At 40.3% G+C, this 27,174-nt stretch overlaps 1 protein-coding gene across 1 annotated transcript in view; it reads right to left on the bottom strand.

Moving 5' to 3' along the window:
• Nucleotides 1-27,174, bottom strand: part of si:ch211-196i2.1 (collagen alpha-2(V) chain) — a 184,442-nt gene that overhangs the window by 119,511 nt on the left and 37,757 nt on the right. The window contains exon 6 of the mRNA XM_034191797.1: nucleotides 8,554-9,195. Within this exon, the coding sequence (XP_034047688.1) occupies nucleotides 8,554-9,195 (642 nt within the window). The remainder of the gene's footprint in view (nucleotides 1-8,553; nucleotides 9,196-27,174) is intronic.

The raw sequence follows: 27,174 nt of genomic DNA on the forward strand, positions 1-27,174 counted from the left end.
AATCATAATACAAACAAATCCAGTTCTCAAGCAAAACTAAAGATTACTGGATTCTTCCAAACAACAAATTTGACCAAACATTTACATTTATTTATAAGATAAGACACTTTAGGGGGTGGTGGCCAAGTGGTTAATGCGCTTGGTTTCTGTGCAGAAGGTTCCGGGTTCAAATCCCACCCCTGCCACATTTCTCCATGTAATGTGGAGTTGCGTCAGGAAGGGCATCTGGCGTAAAACCTGTAAAATGGCATAAAACCACCTTGGATTTGCTGTGGCGACCCCGAGTGAAGTCGAAGGGACTTACTTTATAAGATAAGATAATTTATTTCAGACACCAGGTCCATATTGAGAAAACACACAAAATAACCACAACATTAAAAAAAATTAATTACCAGTGGTATATAATGTGGACTGCCAGTGTTCCCATAACGATGACTTGTACATAACGAGCTGATTCACATCGTTGATCAAGGTGTTTTCGCTGCTTTTAACACGCTTACAAAACCCAAAAATTGCTTTCCTGCATACTTCATCAAAACTAGGCACATCACTAAAAACAAACATTCCACTGGCACTACATGAACGGGACAGAAATATACATCTGAAGGAGATATTCTAGCCAACCAATAACTTATGGAAAGTAGATTTTTGAAATTAAACCAGAGATGACTGTAATACATATTAGTACAAAAAGCATTAAATAGTTGGCGTTTAACGTCCAAGGAACACACACTGAAATTCCTTAACAGAAAGTTACCCCTAACATAGAAAGATCTAATCTGTCGTTCCATATTTTTGTTATCAGAGAGGTTATGAACAGTGATCTTCCCCAAATACTTATAATTCTCCACAAAAGCGAGCTGAGTATTTTCAATGAAAATCATGGGAGAATTCAGAAGGGATCTACCTTTAGGTAATATTGACATGCATACAGTTTTAGCCATATTATACAAAATATCATGCTTAACACCATAATCAGAACAGGTGTGAAGTATTCTGTAGGCCCTTAACTGAGGGACACAGTAAAACTATATCATCAGCATAGAATAAGTGGTTAACAAGTCTATTGCCAAGCATACACCCAACTTTATCATTAACTAGATTATGACTTAGATCATCCATATATATATTAAAAAGTCTTGGAGACAAAACACTTCCTTGACGAACACCGTTACAGACCCTAAACAGTTCCGATGTATGGGATCCCCAGCGGACACAGGTCAACTGGTTACAATACCAAAAAACTATTATTCTTACAAAAACTGTGGGTAGACCCCTGTCACATAACTTTTTAAAAGGTGTCCAATGATTAACATGGTCAAATGCCTTAGAGGCATCCATAAAACAAAGATACACAGGACTATTTCTTTTTCTATAGTAATCAAACATTTCACGAAGTAAATAGATACACATATCAGTGGAACGTTTAGGTTTAAAACCAAACTGATATTCTGAAGTTACAAGGAAATTTTCACATCGAGATAAAACTCTTTCAAAAACCTTAGAAATGATAGAAGGTAATGCAATGAGTCTATAGCTACTCTTGTTAGTCTCATCACCAGATTTGTCTTTAATAATAGGTACAATAACAGTTTTAATCACTGCGGCTAGGAATACATTGTGAATTAGGCAGACATTGAATAAAAAACAGATTAGGACATGGATTCTGGAGCCTGCAAACTTCAAGTGTTCAGCAAAGATACCACCAGAACCACATGTTTTGCCACAATCCAGCTTATTAATAACATCACAAACTTCAAAGGCATGAAAAAGTTGGTTATATTGGTCAACATGATCAAGATGCTGGAGTACCTCATCCCTATAGATGGGGTTATTCACTGTATTGAACAAACCATTGAAATGATCACGCCACATATTGGCAATCCATTCGTGACCAGTAACACCTTCAATCGTATCAGCCAGTTGTTACTATGAATCTGGACACTCTTCCAAAAATTTACCTGGTCCTTTTGCAAGCGATATGAGGCAAGGGCGTCTGCATGGGCAGATGCTTCTTCCTTCCTACAAATTCAGAGGGCGTATTTAAATCTAGCATGAGTACATTGCATTTCACCCACAGCAAAAAAGCATCCCTGGGCTCTTGATGGGCTTCTCTGACATATGTGTTCCAGTCAGGTATACTCTGCTTACACTTGCCAGACTTAGATGATGGAATAAACCTATTGGATACCTTACTTACAGAACCTACAATATCATCATACAATTTGTTGATTGACTCGATATGACATTTTTGATTGATAGTGAGTACTTTGAAAAGGGCTTATATCGGCCGATAATATTGGCCGGCCTCTAATCGAGACCTATCAAAATCTGAGGCTAGGGACCAATTACATTGAGATTCCATTTTATCAATACTAACTGGGCTAAGATGAGGAACATTACCCATTTGTATAGTTACAGACATCGGAAAGTGGTCAGAAGACAGAACCTCCAGATGCAAATGAATGTTAGATATACATTCGTGAGCTTGAGCTATAGAAACCACATGATCGATCCAAGATGTACTACCATGCGCATCACTATAAAAAGAAAAATTACCACTATTTTTCCCCAAGATTTCTACATCAGATATAATGTATCCAAACTCTTCACAAAAATTTAACATTTCATTGCCAAAAACTGAAATGTGAACACCAGCATTACCAGTCACGCATGGCAAAAATACATGAGGTTTCACTGTTCTGAGCAATAGAGTGTATAAAACCTAAATAACACATAAACGATTCATAGTTGTTACTGCTGTAAGAATGATCATCAAAGGGCATATACACATTTAAAATCAGGACTTTGCATGCCATGTCGACTAGCTCAATACCCATGACACGAATATCATTAAATTGAACAATTCTGGCTTCACACAGAGATTTTCTCCATAGTATGGCAATGCCACCATGTGGTCTACCATGTATAATACCACTTGCACTCTTCATGGAAGATACCCCATCCGCATAAAAGTCAGGATGGATATATTTCAAAATAAAAATCTCCTCAGAAAACAGCCACGTCTCCTGCAAAAGAATTACATCACTATCATTGCAGAGACTTACAATGCTGTCAACAGAAGACTTGACACTTTTACAATTAAAGCTGGTAACCTTGAGAGTATGTCTGGTATAATCCATAAATGTGATAACACAAATACCCAAAGATCAGCCAAAATAAATAAATAAAGACTAATAAAATAAAATAATAAAAAATTAATCAAAGTATTCATGTACTAAAACTCCTTCAGGCCAGACATCTGAATACAAGAGCCATCCCCTCTGCCCAGGAGGAACAACAACCCTGAAGGAACAATATGACTCATGTCTGGTCTTAATGGGGAAGCATTTGACTTCCAGATTACATTGCATATGTATATGATGGACTAAGTCCTGACAGGTCGTTCCAGGACATAGCCCGGAGATGAACAGACCACCAGAGTTCTGCACTGATTGAGAGGACTGATGATTGGCAGCAGCCCTGAGGCCGTTGGGTGAGGATCTGGATCTGCTACTGATGACAACTCGCTGCTGTTGATGGTTCCTTCGAATAATCTCCTGCAGACGAGAGGAACCATGGTTTTGCCTATTCACAGCAACAGGTTGTGAAGTGGTGTGCTTTCTGTTCCTGTTCCGGTACACTCGCTGAAAACCATCATGCTGATGAGTCGGACCCAGCTCCTGAGAATTAGAGCTCACCACCGAAGCGTAGGACTCCAACGACCTCGTTGCAGATTCCTGGACTGTACCACAAGGAAGCAGGATGTCAGGATCTTCTTCAGGAATATGCGAGACCGGGCTGTCATTGACTTCATGAGACATATCAGGGCCTGTGATGGCTTCACTGAGTGTATTGACAGTGACCTCTTTAACAGGCCCACTAGTGTGGATCGGGTCGGGGACATTGGACACACCATCAGCAACCGTAGATTCTCTGAAAGTTGCTATGTTTTAATGTTTGATGGCATCAAGGACTTGTGATGAAGTTTCCTGAAAGTCCCACAGGATGCTCAGCTCTGTTTTCATGGTGGCAATATCCCACACAACGTTTGATAAATCAAAGCAGTCCAAGGTTAGCGGCGGCAAGTTGGACAAGTAAAAGGCAACAAATACTGGTATGTCACTGCCAACTTTGTGAAATATCATCAAGATATCTTGAAGTTCAGAATGTTTCTTATTAGATCTTTTCCGCAAAGGTGACTTCAAGTGGCTGACATAAATCATATAACAGTCTTTTAGCAGATTCTATTGTCTCCTTTGTATAAACATCAGAACACAGTTTCAATAAAATTTCTTCATTAAGAGTGTCTGTTTTGTTCGAAATAAAGCATAGCAGCTCATTAACAATGAATCCAGACGAAGTAGAGTTGTTGTCATTAGCTGTTAAGTGTATATTCTGCCCGTGGCTGGCAGATCCACCTGCCACTACAGTGGAGGATGCAGCAGATGACGAATCTGTAGGTGAACTCACTGGAGGAAATTTGATGACCAGCATGTGTTGATGGTCAATCACAGATTGTTCAGATTCAACCGGCACAGTGCCATTATGCACGAAGCTCTGCCGTTATTGTTCCTCATATTATATTACAATATTTCTTGTGCTTGATTAAAATATAAAGTGCTTCACAACAATAACTTAAAAAAAAGCAACACATATAGTCAAGTCAAGTCTGTGAGAATATGCCACAACACCATGTAATCACCTTGGGTCCTGGATGGCAACCACCTAGGCCAACAGCCGGTGCATTCACACCTCTCTAAAATAACCATCTATCTGCTGCAGCAGGTTAAATATAGGGATGGGTATCGAGAACCGGTTCCTTTCGGGTATCGTTAAGAAATGATTCGATCCACCAACATCAATAAGTTTTGTGCTTAACAATTATGTTATCGGTCCTTCAGAGTGGCCGTTGTTTTGGCAGGTGTTTGTCAGGAAAATGATCATTTCTCTACATTGATTACAGACCCTGCAGCGGGTCCTTAATCAACTTTTCTGCAGCGCGGCTTTGCTTTGAACCTTGAACCAATCGAAGCGTGGTTCACAGATTGAAGCAATGCTTCGGTCGATTGCTTCGTTTATTTCTTTCGCTTAATTTTCCCCCACTAAAACCCTAAAGAGCATACGTCTGTAAGTATTATTTACCTTTTCTATGTTAAACCGACCTGTTATGGTCTTCTGAAACAGTTGATAGATGTATTTTATAACTTAAAAATGGGAGCGATGCTAACGCGTTAGCATGTCTATGGCATTTTCAATGTTAAAAGTTAGCATTTAGCAATTGCAGCCGTCATCACGTTCGGGTGCATTTGTTTTCAAATTGTAATATTCCTTAAATTTATTTTTGCTTCTATATTAATAATCTAATGATTATTATATACAATTTTAGAGAAAGAGACAAAAAGAACCTGAATAGAAACACAACAGAAAATATATAATAGCAACATAAATAAATAAATAAATACATACATACAGAAATAAATGTTTCCTGTGAACACCTAGTGACTCTCACACCTCCATTTCATCCCTGTATTATTTAAGTTCAATGACAGTTTGTTTCGGTCAAACCATATTTTCAGTTTGTTAATTTCTTCAGTGATTTCCTCCAGAACTTTCTGCCAAACTAGAAAACTGCTGCATCCTAGTAAGAGCAGAATACTACTGGAATTAATCCGAATAAGGAAAGTTGTATTTTTTTTTCTCACCTAAATGGATTCAGCACTCACTCCAGTTTGTCTGGAATAGTCCCAGATTGCATTTCAGAGCTTCTAGAATTCAAACATTTTCGTTCAGGTGGTGTTGGGGGGTAATTTTGGGTTTCAGCTTTTTTTTGTTTTTCACCACTTTCATCCCTGATTATGAGTTGTGATTCACTTTTGTGCGTATTAAAGTTACTAACTGGGACTCCTGTCTCGTTGCAAGAAAGAAACGAGAATCATCCTCCGTTCTGTTCACACAGCTCCAAGCATTGCGCGGCTCTCTGACAAGTCAAGATAGAACGATAGAATTCAGTCTGAATTAATAACTTCAAAGCGAAACACAGTTTTGTTTATTTTTATTTATGTCCAGAGATCAAGGATACAGTGACTAATTTCATATTTATTTACTTTAAGACTCAAGGAAATACATAGAAAACCTGTAAAGCCTACTTTTAGTAGAAAATTCACGAGGTATCGATAAGGAATCGGATCGATAAGCAGAATCGATAATGGCATCGATATTGAAAAAACCTTATCAATACCCATCCCTAGTTAAATATGGACATCCCCTAGGAATTCTCCAGCTACTGGCGTCCTCAACACTCAGGTATCTTAGCACCTTTGAGATCAAGATGTTGTGAAGTTGTTGGACAGAGGTGTTTGGCAATGAACTTATATACAAGCAATCAAAAAAAAAGAAGGCAAAAACAGACCATCAATGAGCATAGGCAGTCAAGAACATGTGAGTCTTCAGTCTGGATTTAAAAACCTCTACTGAACTCAACAACCTTATCTCCATCATTAGATCAATCTATAGCCATGGTGTGTGAACAGAAAACACTCTACCACCAAATGTTTTCTTACAAAACCTGGAGACAGAGCAAACCAGCCGCCTCCTGTGATCGCATCGCTGAGGGCCCCTTCACACATAACACGAATGAAGCTGAATGGCGCACAAAAGAGGAAGCGCATGCCACTCGTGAAAAATCAGAGCCACCTCAAACACCTCATACCGCTGTCACCACAACCATTCGCACACACCAGTGGCCAAAAGACAGCGAGTGCCCTGTGAGTGCCCATTCGACCCCCTTGATGGGTGTTGGCCAAATTCCAGGTGCCACACATGAACATCCAACACCACTCGCTGGGCGCTTAGAAAAGGCGGGGCTATTCAGGCTCCCGGCATGATAGTGGAGTGCAGATGACTACATTCGAGCTGTCTGTGAAGTATTGTCCAAGTGCCAAACGAGTGTGCCATTACCAAGCAACACACATGGGTGTGACTGTGCCGACTCCCTCCCCCACCACACACACACACACACACAAACATAAATGGCATGTAAGAGTGCGGTGTAGCCCCCCCCCCCCCCCCCCCCCCAACAATGATGGCTTGTGGAGTGTGCCTCCCCCCCCACACACACAGCTCTGAGTGCACTTGTTGTCCAGCGTAGTGCGCAGCTGGAACAGCTGACCGCTGTGCACTCACAACTCAGTCTTGCCATTAACAACATGAACAACACTCCAGCAATGCACGTGTGGGCGGGCTGCCATGCTCTCGTCCGTTCCAGCTGACAGCGTGGCTCAGTACACATGACGTGTTAAATTAAGAACACAGAGAACAGGACAATTAAATAAATAAATACATACAACAATAACTACATATATAATTACATAACAAATACATAACATAATTAATCACATAAAGGAACTGAGAGTGAGACTTTTGTCTTTGAGCTGAGTTTGTTCGGTATGGTGGGCATGTCCCTGCTGTTGATATTTGTGGACCTGCAAGTCATAGCTGGAGAACACATAGCGTGTTATGATGGACATGACCATACAACACTCCACTGTGAGGCGTGTGCTTGAGCATGATGTCCTCATGTGGAAATACATAAAAACACATTGCTTTGCAGTGGGACCATGGGTCATATAGAGAGGAACAGAAGGATCATACTTGTATTGTCCGCTCGATAAGAGGGATTAAATATTAGAAATTGCAGTGTTTATTTTTTGGTGTGTGGTTGTTTTTTTTTTTTCCCCATAGCAGCGGTGCAATGTGGTGTCACACGTTCCAAGTACTCGCTATGTTTTTGCATGCGTACATGCACAAACCGTCACAGCGTATCATTCATGTCTGTCCGACCGTGTGTCCCTCCCGACAGCATGTGGAATGTTTTGCGGTTTCCCCATTTCGTTTTTTTTTTTTTTTTTGCAGATTTTTGGCCGTTTTCTGCTTCTTTTGCACAATTTTGTGTTATATGTGAAGGGGCCCTGAAGCTGATATGTATGATTCAACCAGCTAAGCCATTTAGACCGGCGCACAACCATTCTGGACCTTGTATGTCAATAACAAGACCATGAAGTACGCCTGCAAACAGTTGGAGCTTCAAGGGAGACCAACACTGGGGTAATATGTTAAATTTTTATGCCCTATAGACAATCAAGCAGCTCCATTCTGAATCATCTGAAAGGTTTTAAAAGGTTTTCCAGGGGTTGTCCCGAAAACAATAGATAAATAGTCAATCCAAAGCCTGACTCAGGACTTCAGAAGACTGAAACAAAAAATTGTGTAATCTTTGCAATTTGTGCAGATTAAAGAATGCAGTTCTTGCCATCTCCCTAATGTGTACATCAAAGGACAATATCTGAGGGTGCAGTATTTAATGATGCACATCGAGCCATTTATGACACTGGGAGTTCTGGGAGTTCACTCTTTATGAAACTCATTACAATCAAACACAATAAATACCCAGATCTCAATCACTGCTTCATGTATTTATAGATCTACTGTCACACTGGGACACAGAAGTGTTACTCAGCCTTTTCAGTGAAACAAAACTCTAAGATTACTCACCTCTAGCCCTGGTGGACCCATCTGGCCTGGGGTGCCTTGCTGAAGCTGGTACATTTTGCCATCCGAGCCCAGAACCAGATCACCGTCTCTGGACACAATAGTCACAGCAGGAGGATGTGTGTTGTCATTGTGATCAGAATTACTAGTTCTGTCCTGGCGGAAGGGTCGCCCCTCCTCAACCACAGCATTCCTAGAGGGACCAGAAATAATCTGGAGATGTTCGTCTGCCTCCTCCTGTACTTTGTCACTTGACATGGAATCAGATCGAAGTTTGGGAACAACAGGGAATCCTAATGATGGCTTCTTGGAGGTATTTTTATTGTCCAAGTCAATAATGTCAGATGGTTTTCCAGGGAACAAAAAAGTCCTTCCTCCAAAGTCTGTCTTCTTGTCTGCGGTAATGTTGTCCTCTAGATTTTTAGAGGACACCTCAGGCTTGCCCTTCTGATTCCCCTTAAGTCCATTTCTGAAAGGATTCCACTGAGGACTGACTTGTCCCCCAGTTTGGAATGTTGGATCCAACAGGTCTATGTCCTCGTCCACCACAAAGACATCCCCATGCACGACTGAATCTTTATGAGTGGGTCTGGGTGGAAATGTGCCATCACCTCGAGAAACGCCTCGGTGCAGGAACATGTTCTGCTGAAAAACAAAAACATGCACCATGATTAGACAATATGACCGCACGTGTTTGTGCGCGTCCTTGGAGTTTGTTTGATTTGTTGCACTTTGAAATGTCCAACCAACTATCTAAACTAAAACCAGCAGGAAACAAATTATGGGTCGAGACTTCGTTTTGCCCATTTATAGAGGTTCATCAGCAGCGTTAAATTATGACTGGGAGAAAGAGAGAAAAGTCTAGCAGTATTTCTTAGAATAACATACTTTAGACATTTTTAAAGAAAGACCAAGAAATTTGGGGATGACCCACAAAATAACTTATGATACTATTCAGGAATTAACCACCACCAAGAACAACTCATAAAAGTTTAAAACATTGCACCCTGTAAAAATGCTTCAAAACGCATTATAATGCAAATTAGAAACAAATAAAAAAGTACAAAACATTAACATTTCTCCTTCAGTGAGGATTAAATAGTATTTTTGTATTTGACAGATGAAAAGATGCCTAAACTATGTATGAAGTAGTTGTGGGTGAATAAAGCAGATATTTAAAATACAACTGAAACAATAGTTGTTGTACCACACTCGGGTATAAGGAGGTAGGTTCTGCTCATTCAAATTTAGAGACTTTTTTTTTTTACGTTTCTCATCGGGCTCATCTAAACACAACTGAACCAAACCTCACCACCTGCATGTCAGAGACCATTTCTCTGAGACTGCAAGGGAAGCTCAGCTTCCCTAAAATGTTAAAGATTAAATGGTCAAATATGTACAGTTGTGTAACATTTCATTGACTACAAATGCGTTAGAACAAATTCATCTCAAAGACAAGTTCATTAGGAATCCGCTACTTATCACAAATCGACTGACTTGATTTTGTTAACTTCTCATACATTCCCGTAGCGTCACTGCATTTGTCTGTAGAAGCTGAGTGTCCGTTCAATTCAATGGGACTGCATGGTACAACCCCTGGCAAAAATTATGGAATCACCGGCCTCGGAGGACGTTCATTCAGTTGTTTAATTTTGTAGAAAAAAAGCAGATCACAGACATGACACAAAACTAAAGTCATTTCAAATGGCAACTTTCTGGCTTTAAGAAACACTAAGAAATCAGGAAAAAAAAATTGTGGCAGTCAGTAACGGTTACTTTTTTAGACCAAGCAGAGGGAAAAAAATATGGAATCAATTCTGAGGAAAAAATTATGGAATCATGAAAAACAAAAGAACGCTCCAACACATCACTAGTATTTTGTTGCACCACCTCTGGCTTTTATAACAGCTTGCAGTCTCTGAGGCATGGACTTAATGAGTGACAAACAGTACTCTTCATCAATCTGGCTCCAACTTTCTCTGATTGCTGTTGCCAGATCAGCTTTGCAGGTTGGAGCCTTGTCATGGACCATTTTCTTCAACTTTCATCAAAGATTTTCAATTGGATTAAGATCCGGACTATTTGCAGGCCATGACATTGACCCTATGTGTCTTTTTGCAAGGAATGTTTTCACAGTTTTTGCTCTATGGCAAGATGCATTATCATCTTGAAAAATGATTTCATCATCCCCAAACATCCTTTCAATTGATGGGATAAGAAAAGTGTCCAAAATATCACCGTAAACTTGTGCATTTATTGATGATGTAATGACAGCCATCTCCCCAGTGCCTTTACCTGACATGCAGCCCCATATCATCAATGACTGTGGAAATTTACATGTTCTCTTCAAGCAGTCATCTTTATAAATCTCATTGGAACGGCACCAAACAAAAGTTCCAGCATCATCACCTTGCCCAATGCAGATTCGAGATTCATCACTGAATATGACTTTCATCCAGTCATCCACAGTCCACGATTGCTTTTCCTTAGCCCATTGTAACCTTGTTTTTTTCTGTTTAGGTGTTAATGATGGCTTTCGTTTAGCTTTTCTCTATGTAAATCCCATTTCCTTTAGGCGGTTTCTTACAGTTCGGTCACAGATGTTGACTCCAATTTCCTCCCATTCGTTCCTCATTTGTTTTGTTGTGCATTTTCGATTTTTGAGACATATTGCTTTAAGTTTTCTGTCTTGACGCTTTTATGTCTTCCTTGGTCTACCAGTATGTTTGCCTTTAACAACCTTCCCATGTTGTTTGTATTTGGTCCAGAGTTTAGACACAGCTGACTGTGAACAACCAACATCTTTTGCAACATTGTGTGATAATTTACCCTCTTTTAAGAGTTTGATAATCCTCTCCTTTGTTTCAATTGACATCTCTCGTGTTGGAGCCATGATTCATGTCAGTCCACTTGGTGCAACAGCTCTCCAAGGTGTGATCACTCCTTTTTAGATGCAGACTAACGAGCAGATCTGATTTGATGCAGGTGTTAGTTTTGGGGATGAAAATTTACAGGGTGATTCCATAATTTATTCCTCAGAATTGAGTGAGCCAATATTTTTTTCCCTCTGCATGGTCTAAAAAAGTAACTGTTACTGACTGCCACAATTTTTTTCTTGATTTCTTATAGCCAGAAAGTTGCCATTTGAAATGACTTTAGTGGTGGCCAAGTGGTTAATGCACTTGGTTTCAGTTCGGAAGGTTCTGGGTTCAAATCTCACCCCTGCCACATTTCTCCATGTAATGTGGAGTTGCGTCAGGAAGGGCATCCGGAGTAAAACCTGTGCCAAATCAACATGCAGATCCACCTTGGATTTGCTGTGGCGACCCCGAGTGCTTTTTGTGTCATGTCTGTGATCTGCTTTTTTTCTACAAAATTAAAAAACTGAATGAACATCCTCCGAGGCCGGTGATTCCATAATTTTTGCCAGGGGTTGTATACAAATAATGAATGTTTATGAGTTTAACGGTACGAATATGTCACAAGGTGAAAGCCGGATTCGCCTCGTTGAATGGTATCTTCTAGCTTTCACCAAATTAAATATTCCTTCCATTGAAAGAATGAATAAACATTCATTATTTGTTTCATATAACAGCTAAAATAGATCCTTGTCATTTGATATTTTATTAATTTATAAACAACAGAAAGGGACGTACATTTTGGTGTGCGTCACTGGTGCTTAACAGTCCAACACAAACTTTAAATAGAAGTCCAAAATTGCAATGATGTAGTCCATGATGCTGTGCACTGACTTTGTGTACTTCTTCCTCCCAAAAAAGACTTTGTGTAGTTCCTCAGTCCAGCGAAAAATCATGTCAGAAATTTGTTCAGCTTTTCATCCTAATAGCTCTTCGTGCCTCCAGACGGCTTACGGCTTTGTTTTTTTATGTTAGCAGAATTTGCAGCGTCAGTTAGCTCCTTCAAATCGTCGTCCATCAGCAAAACAAACTCTGCTATGTTTACCTAAACGCCGCCCCCAGTAGTGTGAGTACGTCCGGAGGTTGGGGGTGCAATAGCAAATTTCATATAGCACTAAAATTGCACGCCAAAAAGAACTATTGCACGGTCAATGAAACACAACGGTAAATGTTATGAATAATCCATGTCACGTAACATACCAGCCACCAATCAGATGACAAGGATCTACTCAGCCGTTATATAAAACACTTGTCTCGATACTTGACGGTCATTGGATAAATGCCGCGATTTCGTCCTGCACCTGGACGCTCAGCTTCTGTGGGGGTGAATGGAGCTGTGGGAGGGCCTGGACATTGAGCCCGTCCATGATAATTGGAGGATCAGTTGAAAGGCTGAATCCTGTTTTGATTGACAGCTATCTTGAGATATACACAATCACTTAATCATCAGGAGCTCAGTCCCATTGAGGTTTTTGCCAGTGAAGCTGAAGAACAAACTGCAACTCATTTCTTGACATTTGCTTAAAACACACTCATAGTATTTCCTTATTTCAGTTGAACATAATTTCAACATTTCCTTGTTTGAGTTTAATATCACTTTGTTAGTTCATTCAATCAATCATTTGTACTGCTGTTTAGGTCGGCGTGAACTAGCCAGCTAGCAGGTGCACACATGATGGCCGACTATGCTAATATTGTCCACCTGATTTTGTCAAAGTCATTTGATAGTTTTCCTTACGAGGAGAAACTCAGGGCAGATCAAAACCTAAGATTCACTTGGTGTAAAAAGTAGGGAAAAGTAACAGGTCTGTTCAGCTCTCCTGGTGTGGCACAACTACGTAGTTGGCTGACTGGAAATACTGTGACAAAGAAAATGTACTGTTGGCCTCTTGATGAAACCATCTCAGGGATGTCTTGTCTGGACAAAATTGGGTTTTGGGGATCTATCTAACTTTGACCGGGCAAATAAAAGACATGAAAAGAGCAATGAACATGTGAGTCCATCCAAGGTTGAGTTGCCTGCGCAGGGTGAACATGCAATTAATGAAGGTGCTCGCAGTCAAGTGGCAAACAATCAAACAAAACAGGACCTTCCTGAACCGCCTTAGTGATGTGACTTCTTTGGTTGGCCACCAGGAGCTATCATTTAGGGGGCACGATGAGAACAGTGAATCGTCCAACAGGGGGACTTAAAGGGAGTTCACAGAAACATTATCTAAATATGACTCTGTCCTGGACACACTGTTCCAGTCATCAGCTGTGTTTTCTGGTACGTCTCATTCTATCCTAAATGACTTCATCTCTGCTCTTGCAGCCACTGCTTCAGCCCTCAATGGTCTGCAGGCCAAACTGAAGGCAGCTGCCTCCGGTGTAATGCTTGTGGATCGCTGTGCACACAGACGTAACCTGGTGCTGTCACAGGGGGGCTAAATGCTCGTCTGAGTGCAGAATATTTTTTTCATCACTCTCTGGGTTTGCCACATTTTTCTCCAAATCCACAAAGTGGGCTGCAGACTTTTTATAACATCATTGCAGATAAGAGGATGGATAATGACACACTGGATTGTGCCAAAGATTTTGTAATGAAACTGGAGGATTTTGAGTCTGTGTTCATGTTGTAAACACATGAACAGATCTTCTCAGATTGATGTGGTCTTTGATATCATCCAGCAGAGGGTCATGGATGTTCTCCACTACAAGAAAAGAATCAAGTCTCTTCTTGCTTTTGTCAAAGAGGTCAGAGGGGGCTTTCCAAGCTGTTTATGCCAAAGCAGCAGGTCTCACATCCGAGTGATGAGATGAGTCCATGAGAAAGTGCCGTCTCTCCCAATTCCTGGATCCCCAGGAGCGCTACAGAAATCTGTACATGGCCATCCTTTATAATCTCATTAGTGTGCCTTAACTGAGTGAGTGGTGACACGATGAGTCGAAAAAACGGTCACGTGACTCATGGTGCCATCTTGGTTCCAATATTTTGGGGAGGTATTTTGTGGGATGAATTGCTCATTCACATTACAACTTATTTTTTTCAGCAGTTTAAGCAGTTTTTTTTTTTTTTTTTGACAGTTTGTTTTTAATGTAAAGGAAACGGGTAACTCAGAGAAATGACGTGTGGTATACAAAATAAATGAGGCCTGTCACCAAAGCATTGAACAGTGTGTAAGAAAGGCCATTTAGTGGGAAGGACCAAAGGGCTATAAATCACATCGAAAATTAGTGTCGTAAACTGGAGCTGAAAAACATATGGACAACAGACGGAGCATGTGGGAGGCAAGAGTGTGCATGTTCAGAAATACGTCCAGCAGAATCATCAATTTTAGTCAGAAAAAGCTTCATATAAGGTCAGTATTTACCATATGGGCCCAAATACAAGATGTTCCTTTTTTCATAAAGATGTGAAAAATGAGGGAGCATTTTATAATTGTAGGCTAGACTTCTACATTTAATACATCCACACCAATAGGTGGCAACAAACAAGTAATGAAGAGCAACATGCAAATCTCATGGTCTTAGATGTAATTTATACTTATGGTGCTGGATTATAGTGAGCTGCATTTTAACGTCACAATTATTGATCTACACAATTTTAATGTATCACTACAAAAAGCAGCACATATGATTTACAAATGCAACAAATTGACATCATTTCAAGTAGTTCTCAAGAAGGCCTTGTAGTTTCAGCACCAGAGCATCCGTTCCTGTGCTGGCTATTTTGACATGCATGCAAAGCCCACCCCACCACCATGATTTCATTTAAACATTAGAGCCATGTTATTTTTGCTGCTCAAACTGCATCAGGAGAGATTTATAAGAGCACCAGTACATGACATCATATACTTCTTCTTTGTCAGTGTACCAGCCTGTACTCTCTCTCTCGATTGCGTTGTGCTTTACTCCTCCCACTTGCTCCTCTTGGAATGTGACCTCATAATCCAGTCGGCTAAAACCCGTGACTACAGTAAGTACAACCCCTGGCAATAATTATGGAATCACCAGCCTCGGAGGATGTTCATTCAGTTGTTTAATTTTGTAGAAAAAAAGCAGATCACAGACATGACACAAAACTAAAGTCATTTCAAATGGCAACTTTCTGGCTTTAAGAAACACTATAAGAAATCAGGAAAAATAATTGTGGCAGTCAGTAACGGTTACTTTTTTAGACCAAGCAGAGGGAAAAAATATAGACTCACTCAATTCTGAGGAATAAATTATGGAATCACCCTGTAAATTTTCATCCCCAAAACTAACACCTGCATCAAATCAGATCTGCTCGTTAGTCTGCTTCTAAAAAGGAGTGATCACACCTTGGAGAGCTGTTGCACCAAGTGGACTGACATGAATCATGGCTCCAACATGAGAGATGTTAATTGAAACAAAGGAGAGGATTATCAAACTCTTAAAAGAGGGTAAATCATCACGCAATGTTGCAAAAGATGTTGGTTGTTCACAGTCAGCTGTGTCTAAACTCTGGACCAAATACAAACAACATGGGAAGGTTGTTAAAGGCAAACATACTGGTAGACCAAGGAAGACATCAGAGCATCAAGACAGAAAACTTAAAGCAATATGTCTCAAAAATCGAAAATGCACAACAAAACAAATGCGGAACGAATGGGAGGAAACTGGAGTCAACGTCTGTGACCGAACTGTAAGAAACCACCTAAAGGAAATGGAATTTACATACAGAAAAGCTAAACGAAAGCCATCATTAACACCTAAACAGAAAAAACAAGGTTACAATGGGCTAAGGAAAAGCAGTCGTGGACTGTGGATGACTGGATGAAAGTCATATTCAGTGATGAATCTCAAATCTGCATTGGGCAAGGTGATGATGCTGGAACTTTTGTTTGGTGCCGTTCCAATGAGATTTATAAAGATGACTGCCTGAAGAGAACATGTAAATTTCCACAGACATTGATGATATGGGGCTGCATGTCAGGTAAAGGCACTAGGGAGATGGCTGTCATTACATCATCAATAAATGCACAAGTTTACATTGATATTTTGGACACTTTTCTTATCCCATCAATTGAAAGGATGTTTGGGGATGATGAAATCATTTTTCAAGATGATAATGCATCTTGCCATAGAGCAAAAACTGTGAAAACATTCCTTGCAAAAAGACACATAGGGTCAATGCCATGGCCTGCAAATAGTCCGGCTCTTAATCCAATTGAAAATCTTTGGTGGAAGTTGAAGAAAATGGTCCATGACAAGGCTCCAACCTGCAAAGCTGATCTGGCAACAGCAATCAGGAAAGTTGGAGCCGGATTGATGAAGAGTACTGTTTGTCACTCATTAAGTCCATGCCTCAGAGACTGCAAGCTGTTATACAAGCCAGAGGTGGTGCAACAAAATACTAGTGATGTGTTGGAGTGTTCTTTTGTTTTTCATGATTCCATAATTTTTTCCTCAGAATTGAGTGAGTCCATATTTTTTTCCCTCTGCTTGATCTAAAAACTAACCGTTACTGATTGCCACAGTTTTTTTTTTTTTCCTGATTTTTTATAGTGTTTCTTAAAGCCAGAAAGTTGCCATTTGAAATTGACTTTAGTTTTGTGTCATGTCTGTGATCTACGTTTTTTCTACAAAATTAAACAACTGAATGAACATCCTCCGAGGCCGGTGATTCCATAATTTTTGCCAGGGGTTGTAGTACCGACTTCAAACACTGATTTTATAAAAATGAACTTTTCCCCCTGTAGCTCAGGACCAATATACCTTTGTAACTGAGTAAAACGATTGTAGTGCTCCATATGTAGGAATGGGATGAAACAATACAGCTTTCACCTTACGGCCTTTGTGAGGGGAGTGAGGCCTACTGACTACCACATGCACAGTGACTCCTGCTGGCCTCCGTCACATCAGCACTTTCTCCTCCCTTTGCAGCTAGACAGTTGTTTCATTGGATTCCATCAACATGGACCCATTCAGTTAATTTCTGACAAACAATATAAGATTTTCACTATTGTAAATTCCCCATTGCCACTTTTTCTTGACCCTTCAGGGGAATTTCTGAGGACCTTTTGGGGATTTACCTGCCTGAAATATCCAGGGTGCATGTTGTGGATCTTACGTAGTTCCGCGAGCATGTACCACCTGGGGAGACACGAGGACCTGACATGATGAGCAAAACAGCCCGTCTTTCACTTTTTCTTTTGTTTTGCATCTCAGGGTAGGTTTATTACCTTACTTTCAAATAAAATATTTTCCTTTTAAAATTAAGATTTGGTCTTCAGAGAGTAATTTTTCCAGAACATGTCTTGAAAAAGGGGCGAGGGGAGTGTTTTGTATGGACAACATGGTAGCACAGGGGGGAAATACAGTTTCACGAGGTTCAGCACTTTAATCAAGTGCATCTACAATGTCATGTTCTTGTTGCACAGCTTCCCCAGGCTAGTGTCAGAATAAGGGGCCGTACTTTAAAGATTACTGCTCACAAGGTATTTGAAATGAAAAATAAATTGAAAAGTTCAAGTGTAAAATAAAGTTTTGTAATGCACGGTGGATAAATTATTAGGTAATGTCCAGAGACAAGATGGAAAAAAGCTCATCCAAAATGACAGAATTAAAACAACAATATCAAGAAGTTTAACTGCTGAAATATTATATTTTACAGCGAAATTCAATTGAGCATGGTCTGATTTGTCATGATAAAGAAATTATTTGTTCAAACATTTCCCATTTGCACCTGGTTTCAGTTCATAAAAACTGAAATATTAGAAGATAAACTTGAGATGGTGTCTCTGCCTGGGTATGAAATCCTAGACAGTCTGGCTGCGTATAGCAAGGGCCGGTGAAAATGCTTGAAGCTCGACAACAGACCAAACAGGGAGCTCCAATTCTGAAACAAAGCCCCTTTTTTGCTTCTCGCACCCGAGCCACAGCTCGCCAGTCAGGCCTGGTTGATAAGCTGAAAGTGGATCCCTTCAGCTTATCTCGCTGCCTGTCCGTCAGATATTCTCATGACTACCAGTCCAAAGCATATTTACCTACATGGAGTGCTACTAGTCACTTACACAATGGCCACAGAGTCAGGAGCGATTAAAGATAAGTTTCCACCAGAAAAAGACAAACTGACATGCATTCATATCATATCTGTTCTTGTTCTTCCAAGTCTACTTATGTATTTGAATAGACATCAGTTTATTGGCATATGCTCTGAAATGGGGCTGGCGTCAATTCTGGCCTGATTTAGCAGATGGTGTTTTGGGCAAACATGAATAATGAACATTAGTGTTTCCAGTTAACCATTATTATAAAGTTTTAACAACCTAATTATTTAAAACTACAGATAAAACAAATGTTCCGTTTCCAGAAGAAAATCAAATTACAGTGCTGCGAAAAAGTGTTTGCCCCCTTGACCCTTTACATGTTAGATTTTTATTAGGACATCAAAAAACAAAACAAAAATTCTGGCCTTGTATATTAGAATTTCCAAAATCATGCTCTTTAAACTCACAGTGAAATAAATCTTTACTGTTTGATATAAAGTAATTAAAAATCTAAAAGCCAAAATGATGGTGTGAATAAGTAAGTGCCCCCTTTAGTATAGCACATGTAAACCATCACTTTTATATACGGTTTTCTTCGGACAAGTCAGGGGATGGATACATGAACATTCCCAAGACACTGACTATGATTTGAACATTATTTACAAGAATTATGAAGAAATACAAACAGTATAGCACTCTATGGTAAATCTGTGTGGAGCAGGTAGCTCTCAAAAATTGAGTGAATGTATAAGAAGGTGAGTGAGGAAAGCCACCAAGACACCAGGACAACCCTGGAGGTTATAGACTTCTGTGGCTGTGATTTGATTTTGATGTCCTAATAAAAATCTAACATGTAAAGGGTCAAGGGTGCAAACACTTTTTCACAGCACTGTAAATTACTGAAACAATGTTTGAAATTCTCAAATCCCACATTCAAAATGGGGCCAAGTCTCAAACAGTAGCTGAGGGTTGGTGACAAATAGCAAATGGGTAGCAAATTAAAACTGCATGCTAGAAATAAGATTTCTGAAAACTTACTATCTTACCAAATATGGTAAAACAAAATAAGACAAATTCGGTTCACTCTGGTTCTTACTAAGATTACAGAAAATAACGTCTTATAATGTCATTGTAAGATGACAAACACACGGTCCTTGACAGATCCTTAGACTGGTGTGATGGTTGGGAGTTCCCTTCTCAGCTGTTGGGTTACAAGCTATCACCTCCTCCAAGTGATCCACCATTGAGGACTTCTTGTTTCACCAGTGCCCCTTTAGCTGTCTCATATTCAGGGTTCCTGTTTGGGTTTCATGGCTAAGGTAGTGGCTACACAGCACAGAAGGTCCTCACCATGTTGTCCCCCAACAGTCAACCCCTACTTGATCCACTACCCAGGTGTCATGATGTGGATGAGGAGTTGAATTATGACACACTCAGTTTCTGGTAACAGGTCCCATCTGTGTCATTTGACAAAACACTTCTGGAAATTGTTGATTCAGAAGTAATCTGTGATGGACTAGGATCCCATCAGGGAGTAGTTGTAGACTCTCAAGATGCTGCAGGTTCTGGGGATAAACACCAGCACCAATGGGCCTCTGGGTGGTGGTGTATGTGCCTCTCTACCCATGTAAAAACTCACATCTTGTCATACGCTTCATGAGGAAATACATCCGAAGTTTCGTGCATGCTCAAACTCTGATCCAACATACACCAACTGCAGTGTTCATTTCAGTACACCTGAGACAATGCAGGCATAAACAAACAGGAACTGGTGCTAGACTTGTAGTTAACAAATAGTTTGTAGTTGTTTTTTATTTTTTTTATTTTTTATTTTTTAACATTTACAAAATTGCAATTCCTGACAATCATCTCAAACACATAGCTTAGAACCCCTTCACACATAGTGCAAAGTTTGGACGAATTGCACACTTACTGCGTATGATGCAGGAATGGTGTGCAAACTGTGTAATGTTGTCCCTGCCTCCAACACCTTGTACACCTGTTGCTACAACTATGTGCGCACACAAGTGCCTGAAAGACAAAGTGTGCACTGTGCGAACCCATTGCATCCTCTCACGGCAGGTGCAGCCCAAATTCCAGGTAACACGCATGAACATCTGACACCGCTCGCATGGCACTTAGAAAATGTGTGGTCAGTCGCACTCTTGGCACGACAACAGACTGCAGACAATTACTTTTGTACTCGCAGAGAAATTTGTCTAAGTCCCACATGAGTGTGGCTTTGGTGTGTGCGCTGAGATGACAGGATGTGTGTCCTCCCACTGAAGCGGCTGTGGAAATCTGTGGATCTGGACATTCCAGGTGGACACCTTGTACTGTGTTTGGATGGACATGGACGTGTATCACTGTAGGGACGTGCTGCAGTGAGTGAGCGCGCGCACGGTGCACATGGACAGGCTGCTCCCAGGTTGAAACGGACCATCAGATCAGAACACGCAGCAGGCGATCTCACTGTCACATCACCCACATGAGCTCTGTTCCACATGATGCGGTGTCCTGCAGTGCGTCATCCACAAGACACATGCACATGGTCGCTTGGAGATGCGCGAGCAGATGTGGACATGAATGAGACAAGCAAACTGCTTCTCATTCATGTCATTTCATGACTGTATGTCTGTAACTATGGGTCATTTACAGAGGAATGGACGGATCATATTTGTATTGCTTGCTTGATAAATGCGGTGTTTTTATATGGTGTGTGATTTTACTTTATTTTGTAATACATCCATGTCCTTCCTGATATGAGGCAGATTGCCACAGCTTTCAAAGAACAGCTCCATAGCTCAGTGGTAACAACTCTGACTGGCAATCAGATCTTTTGGACGGTGCGGGTTCACATCCAGTGGGTCGTATGTTTGTTTGCTTTTTCCTCACATAAGTGGCACGATGTGGTCCCACAGGTACCGGCTGGTTTTATTTTTTATTTTTTTAATATTCCACAAAAGCGGTGTAATCTGGTCCCATGAGTATTGGCTGGTTTTTTTATATTTCCTCCACATAAGTGGTGTGATATGCCACCGCTGGCACTGTGTGTTCCTGCCCGAAAGACACCGGCACATGCACAAACTCTTGCACCATCGCCTGCAGTCGGCGCACTGCTTTGTGGTGCACTAATTTCGAACTGTTTTGCGCCGTTTCGCCATTTTCGTCCAAACGCCGTCCAAACTTCGCACTATGTGAATGGGCCCTTATTATCCTAAATTAACAGACACTTTTTGATGTTCATGTTCAAGAGCCTTTAAGTCACATTTTTCAGTCCAGTTGATGCTACAACCTCGAAGACTTGCGGCTTAAGTCTTCTGTACAGATATCGGGATCATCAAACGTTTATCGAGCAACCTCATGGCCCTGTGAGCTCATCTGCTATGTCTCCTTGAGCTCAAAGAGACATGAACATCACTGATACCTGCATTATATTTCATAAATACCAACTACAGTAGATTTGGAGGATGGACACCAGTTTCTAGTTTCAGGTGAGGGGCAGGGGGTGACTTGGTTGTGCCAAATGTACACCCCTAATAAAGGGATCCCTGGGTTTTAAAATCTTTATAGGTTTTCTCCTGCATTGCAAGGCAATCTAGTAAAGTCAATACTGACCTTCTAGTCAGCATTTATAATACACAATTTTTGTTTTAAACACTGAAAATGCTCTAAATGGTAAATGGACTGCATTTATAAAGTGCTTTTCCATCTACATCAGATGCTCAAAGTGCTTTACAAATAATGCCTCACATACAGTATGTGAGGGTGCTGCCATACAAGGTACCCACTACACACCCGGACCAACTAGGGGATTAAGAACCTTGCCCAAGGGCGCTTAGTGATTTTCCGGTCATGCTGGGATTTGAACCAAGGATGGTCTGGTCCCAAGCCCAACGCTTAACCACTAGACCATCACCTCTCCTCTAATTCTGCAAGTGGCAGCATTCATTAGTCAGCATTTGCTCATACAAAACCTCTGGCATATTTTATCACACCTTGGGCACACCCTTCACCATCACCACCGCATCAGTCACTGGACACAAAATAATTTTTCCATCTCGTTGAGACAACAACATGACACCAGTGAAACCATCTTCTGAGAGTGTTGTTAAACACGTCCACTATAGGATCACTAAACTTGTCCTGCTTTTAAGTTTAAGAGCTCTTCAGTAATCTGTCGTGCAGACATGGCATACCATGCAACCCGACAGTGAGCCTGTCAAACAATGTCCTCATGGTCTTTACATCATCTGCCAAGATGTCGCTCATACTCCCCGACTTTCTAATGGGTCTGGAGAACAGGCTCAAACAAGCAAGGACATCATGTGCAGGGTTTGGTTGAACCCTCGTACCCTAAAAAGCACTCACACACACACACACACACACACACACACACACACACACACACACACACACACACACACACACACACACACACACACACACACACACACACACACACACACACACACACACACACACACACACACACACACACAAAAATGAGAAAATGTAGCAGTTTCCCACCACTCAGCACCTGAATAAATGACAGTATTTTACACAGGCATTACAGAACTCAGTTCAGATGGATGCCTTCATGTTTTTTAATGCTAGTATCAACTTTTTCTTTGGTACTCTGATAGTCTCACTTCTCTACATCTTGGTTATAGTAGTAATTTAAACTTTTTATTGTTTTTGTTTTACAGAGTATCTCCTGATCCAGTCAGCTGGTAACCAGATATATTTCAAAACTTTCCCATTTACAGGTAGCACAAATTAATTGCTGTACACTTGAACCAAACTTGGAATTTGATGCATATCCTGAAAGTAAAGTCAAAGACGAAACATTCTTAGATGTCTTGCCTGTGATAGGGTTCCAGAAACATGTTCCAATACATGGTTGCTGAAAAGGTTCTGAAATGTTGTGAAACACTGGTTTGAGTTTGTCGTCACTAATTTGCAGTACAGACAAAAACCTTTGCTGACATTCCCAGCCACACGTTCCATCTTTTAAGCAATTCCAGTTTTACTTTCCCCTTCTACTATACATTTCATCCAAAGTAGCTTTTTTCAATGTGTGGGCTGCATGAAGGTAGTGCTGGTAGGCCATGAAAGGTCATTCAAAAAATAATTTCAATCTTGTACTAAAATTTTTATATTATTCCAAAATATTTCCAAAGTATTTCAATCAGAAATACTACTACTCATAAAAAAAGGACAAATCACCCTTCGTACTTCTTTGATCTGACTGATGTGAATCAGACAATGCTGCATCAATGTGGTGTGTTTTACAACCCTCAGGGGTCCAAAAAGGAGCATCCATTGACCCCAGAAGGTTAAAGTAAATACCAAATATGGCTCATGTAAGTAAGTCCTTATAGGCCACAAGTCCCATCATGCCAAAACGAATGTCTGGATTTCGCAGTGTGAAGAGGTCAAGAGTTCACGATTCACCCTGGAAGGGACCCCAGTCCATCGCAGCTTACTCCACAGTTGGGTGGACTGAGACAAAGCAGATTTAGTGCCTCGTTGAAGGACACAGACATTCAAATCTGAAAGATCTGTATGGAGGAGTGGACCAAAATCTCTGCTGCAGTGTGCAGACTTGGTCTGGAACTACAAGACACATCTGACCTCTGTAATTGCAAACAAAGGTTTCTGTACCAAATATTAAGGTTTGTTTTTCTATTGTATCAAATACTTATTTCATGCAATAAAATGCAATTATTTAAAAATTATACACTGATTTTCTGAAATTTTTTAGATTCTCTCTCAGTCGAAGTGTACCTACGATAAAAATTACAGACCTCTCCATTCTTTGTCTGTGGGAAAACTTGCAAAATTGACAGTGGATCAAATACTTATTTGCCTCACTCTATATACACATATATGATCGTAAAGAATATCACCACAGTATCGTGACACTGAATGCATCAAAAAGTGATGTTTTCTCATTGCTGCTTGGCCAAACTACAACCTGTTCCATGTCTATATCTGGACAAAGCCTTACAAACTGATACAGGAAAACTCTTTGATTTCCTTTTCTCACTTTCATTCTAGTGCAGCTGTGAGAACTCTCCCGCTGAGGCAGGATGGATGATTCTCTGACTTCATGCTGATGTTCAGCCTGTCACAGGTGTTTTTACTGTTCTGAAATTCTTCGTACGCTACAGAGAAAATTGATTAGAAGGTCATGGAAGTGACACAGAAGAACCAGAGTTATGTACAGGTAGTGAGGGGCACAGCTAACCAAAAAGTTAGCTTCAATACCTGGTAACCAGCTAACTGAAAAGTTATCTTTTTTAACACTACACCGATAAACTTGACTTTGAATTTAAACACCGCAAATGCTTCTAATAGAATCAAAGGCGATCACAAACCCAAATAGCCAATGAGCCAGAGCTTCAGTCTTTGTGCGCTCTGTCCCCTGCTGTAAGAAAGTATCATTTATCATGACAGGATACAGTGGTCCAGAGATGAGGCAGTGGTCTTGAAATGGAAAGCAGGTTTGAATTATGGTTTTGCTTCATAAATAAAATTATTCTGGACAGAATAACTACATTAATGTAAACTCTTAAAATGTACAAAGTGATATATAACACATATCTGTTAATTTTAAAATAATGCACTAATTCTGAAGATTGAAACATTAACACACCAAAGGGATTATGGGTAAGCCTCCGGTCATACCGATTGGTTGATTCATTCATTCTATGTAAAAACAAACACAAATGAATCAATGGAACGTGTTGGTGTTTACAAATAAATGTGCTTTTGTAAAATATGTAATTTTTCTCATTTGTATAAAAAAGAAAGAAATTTTCAAGATCCCGCTACACAGCACCTACGCACACGTGTGATGACATCACAACTCTATCCAGTTAGGAAGACAAGGTTTCTTTCAGTAACAAGAACTGTCAAAAAACTTTCTCATGTGTGGCTGCTGGAGTTGTGTGGCGATAGGAATCGCCTTTTGAATGCTTGAATAATGATGTCAGTCATACAAAGAAATCAAATAATAGTGAAAACACGTTTGGTGTGGTGTTATAACAAATCAATCAGTCGTTCTGTGAGGCATCACAACATCAAGCCTGGTTCACATGGCAAGATAATTAGGCCGATATCGGACCCGATCTTCCCCCTCTGACAATCTTAAGGACGCCCCGACAATCGTGATGACGCTAAATATAATCTTATCAGATACTCCTGCCATGTGTGGTGTGTTAAGAAGGACGTGAGGAGCTAAATGTGACATGCAGCCAATGAGAAAGCGAGATGTTTGATCTGGGAATGTTCGTGTGTGAAATTTGTTTGTGCATGTTGTTTTTACCGTGTGGCTGACACCACACACTGTACAACTAAACCTGTCAGATCTATGATTTTTTTTTTTTTATCTCCACGTGTGTGGTCTCAGGTTTTGGAAACCTACAGATAATTTTAAAATTCTGTAGTTGACAACACTGTGATATAAGCGGCCGCCAGTAGATGGCAGTGTTCTATGCATTTTGACGCCAAATATATCACACGGCCTGAATCACAATTTAACAGACTTTCGGCAGTTTTACATAAAACAAACACAATAACAACATCTATAAACTCAGAGAATATATTCATGAGAGTTTTAGGCACAATATACAAGGAGTTTAATGCTGTCCCTGTGGAGCCTGATCAGAGCATCTCAAATGCATTTCTTCTGTCGTGAATTCCCATAACTCACTACGCACACACCATGTCCACACTAAAACCTTCAAAATTAGTGCATTACTTTAAAACTAAAACATAGATCTGATATTTTCACTTTATAAAATTTCAGACATGACGTTAATTTAAATAACTTGCCCAAAATTAGCTTGGTTAAAATTTTAACCATAAGTTAAAACTGTATGCCTCTGGATGACTTGTTGCTATTGCCAGTGTATTAGTATGGGGTCAAAAGAAATTAGCTTTTTTCTTTTCTTTGACCAGTTCTCCTTTGCCTGCAGAGGAAAGAGCGGTTTCTTCTAGAACCCACTCTTCTCTGTTTGTAGAGGATAGAACTACGCATCTACTACAAAAAGCTACGTCTGTAAAAAATGTTAGCGGCCTAAAAATTATCAGACCAAAACTTATCGGAAGATAATTGGTCCCATGATGGTTTTCAAAGTTATCAGAAAAGCTAATCCAATAATGAAAACATTTTCTTCGATAATTAGTGGTTAGCGGATTAGCGGAACTGTGCCCACCACTGTGTAAAGGTAACTTTTATGCATCTCCTTGCAATCATTTTTGTCCATGTTTATCAGAAGAATTCCGAGATAGACCCCGAGGCCCACTGACGCTGATTCCCAGATTCTATAAGGACATCCAGTCTGACACAGATTATATCCCCAGTCAAAGCCGCTGTCCGAAGCTTATGACTGAAAGGTACCCCCCTAAAAATTGGTCCACCCTGCCTTCACAGCACATGCATCATTTGAGAGTCAGACTCTCTACACCCAAAACGATCAAAGGGAATAATGTGATTATTAACCATCAGATGACAAAGTAAAACCTCTTAAATCATTCTAAAGTCACTTTTAAGCAGAAACGACACCATTTTAAGAAGAAACAAGCTGATAATTGGTGAGTCACTACAGATGCTATGAAATGACGAAGAGGCGCAGTGAAGGCAGCAGCAGCAGCCAGATGAGCTGCTGCTCTGATCGCTTCCTCAGTGTTTTATTATGACA

Source organism: Thalassophryne amazonica, chromosome 17, assembly GCF_902500255.1.
Source record: "Thalassophryne amazonica chromosome 17, fThaAma1.1, whole genome shotgun sequence".
Classification (NCBI taxonomy): domain Eukaryota; kingdom Metazoa; phylum Chordata; class Actinopteri; order Batrachoidiformes; family Batrachoididae; genus Thalassophryne; species Thalassophryne amazonica.